The 2199-nt window shown below is 54.8% G+C and overlaps 1 protein-coding gene across 1 annotated transcript; it reads right to left on the reverse strand.

Annotated features, from left to right (window-relative positions):
• Nucleotides 1-237: 237 nt before the first annotated feature.
• LOC135309885 (centrosomal and chromosomal factor-like) lies at nucleotides 238-1870 on the reverse strand. Its single transcript, XM_064436513.1, has one exon. It carries the CDS (start codon nucleotides 1458-1460, stop codon nucleotides 864-866), a length of 597 nt encoding a protein of 198 aa, XP_064292583.1. The 5' UTR covers nucleotides 1461-1870; the 3' UTR covers nucleotides 238-863.
• Between the last annotated feature and the right edge of the window lie 329 nt (nucleotides 1871-2199).

The raw sequence follows: 2199 nt of genomic DNA on the forward strand, positions 1-2199 counted from the left end.
ACAGACCGTGACGTCTTTAGACACGTCCCATCGTTTATACTCACGTCGTCGGAGGAAATCCGGGATTGGCAAGACATATCACTGGCATCCGAGGCATCCTTTGGCACTGTCAAGACCCGTCGCTTGACGTCGTACGCTATGTTCCGACATGCACACACACTGGGACACTGCACATCGCCGCACTGTAATATTCTACCTCACTACGGACCAACCCATGGAGATAAATAAAACGATGCGTTAGGGATTTTTGTAAAAAGATAGTTATATTTTTGGCATTGGACTATGACACAATATAATACTATGATATGCTAAGTAAGCGTTTTATAAAGACTTTTACATGCCGAATATTCGTAATCAGACTATTCATCAGAGGACTCTTCATATATAATTTTAACAAACATAACCGCTTACAAAATGAGAGTAGAATACGTCTAGGTACCGCTCAGGATGCTCTAGAACTCATCGCCTAGTCAAAACATAACTATTCCTATTTTTATTCGTAATATTTTTCTCACTTTCATTTTTTTTTACTCTATAGGTACATATTTAATATAATACAATTTTTGAACATATAATTATCGATATGATATCTTATACAGAATACGCAACGAATCGGCGACGGTACAATAATTTAGTCGTGAAGCGTCGGTTACTGCGTTTGCGAATAAATAATTCGTTGGTGGGTATACGGTCCTCGACGGCGCACAACACATCGTAACGTCCGGTACAACAACACATAAATCAACGTTTAAACAATATCAACGTACATAGGTACTATTTGGTATTAGGTTCGTCCGCTTATCACTAGCTAATTACAACGAAACATCACAGAGAGCGGGCGCGCCGTGCCCGGCCCGGCTCGGCTACATGTAGATGGGCAGCTGCTGCAGCGCGCGCTTGTCGAAGCGCTCGTACGGCGGCGGCACGGCGCGCGCGATATCACAGTCCAGCGCGTCCGGCAGGTACGGGTGCGGCTTCAGCCGCGCGCGTGCCAGCTTGCCGCCCGCAGCCTCCGCTGCGTACGACTCAAAGCGGTAGCACAGCGGTCGCGGCGGCTCCTCCGGCAGGCGCTGGCGGGCCGCCTGCGCTGGCTGCGGCTGCGGCGGCGGCGCCGGCGGGGCGGGCGCGGCGCGACAGCAGCGGCGCGGTGCACGCGGTGCCCGCGCGCGGCTGCCAGGCGTTACGGCTGCGGCTGCATCGCCGCGGGGCAGGTTGTTCACGAACGGAACGCGTCGCAGGCTCTCGAGCCTCCGGAAGTGCGACGGGTGGATCATGAGCAGCGGCTCGATCTTGACGCCCTGCGGCGGCTTGGCACAGTCGGGAAGCTCGTATTCGATACTGCAGTCTACGTGTAAAGGCACCGAGTAGTCCTTGGGGGCGAGCGAGGCTGGCCGCGCGTCCCGGCGGAAGCGGTCGGCGGCGGCGGCGAAATCGGCCTCGCCGCGGGCGTAGCCCGTCATGGCGGCGAGCGCGGCCTCACGGCATGTGCGCCGCGGGGCGCGCGCCGATCAGCTGATTGTGCGGGCTTCGAGCGCGCGGACGTGCGCGCAGAGTGGCGGCGGCCGCGAGACTGAGGTCGACCCCGCGCGCCTGCGCGTCGCCCCTCGCCGCTCCGCACCCCTCGCTACCCGGCTGGCGAGGAACCGTTCATCCCGAGCCCCGCCTATTTCAGATGTCGATCAACGTTGGTGGTACAGCTGGTCGGTGGTGGAGGTCCGGGTGGTCGCAGCTTCGTCGGCAGCGAGCCGCGGGGTAGTGGCGCTGAGTCCGGCGCTGCCAGCGTCTCGCCTCTAAGGCGGCTTCCATGCGATCGATAAAAATGGCGAAGGCTCACAGACGTCGACGTTGCGCAGAAATGCACTACGCGCACTGAATTTACGAGACGCGGGCGCGGGGGTGTGCAGCGAATGTCAAACAGCTGACTACAAAGACATTGGGACGTGAAACAGACGAGGTTATATCCGTATTTGTACGTAGGTATTTACTTTGAAAGGTAAGAAAATAACACTCATCTGCCGGCTATATGTCAAGACATTCACCAATGCTCGCAATAACATAAGGTTAACAGTCGTTTTTATGACAATGCCAAACAATACACTTTTACGGAACGAGGTGGAGGTATTGTTTCGTTTTACACCCATACACGAAATATAAAAGCAGTTTTAACACACCTATACAAACTGACACTCTAACGACGAC

Source organism: Plodia interpunctella, chromosome 17 (genome assembly GCF_027563975.2).
Source record: "Plodia interpunctella isolate USDA-ARS_2022_Savannah chromosome 17, ilPloInte3.2, whole genome shotgun sequence".
Taxonomy (NCBI): Eukaryota; Metazoa; Arthropoda; class Insecta; order Lepidoptera; family Pyralidae; genus Plodia; species Plodia interpunctella.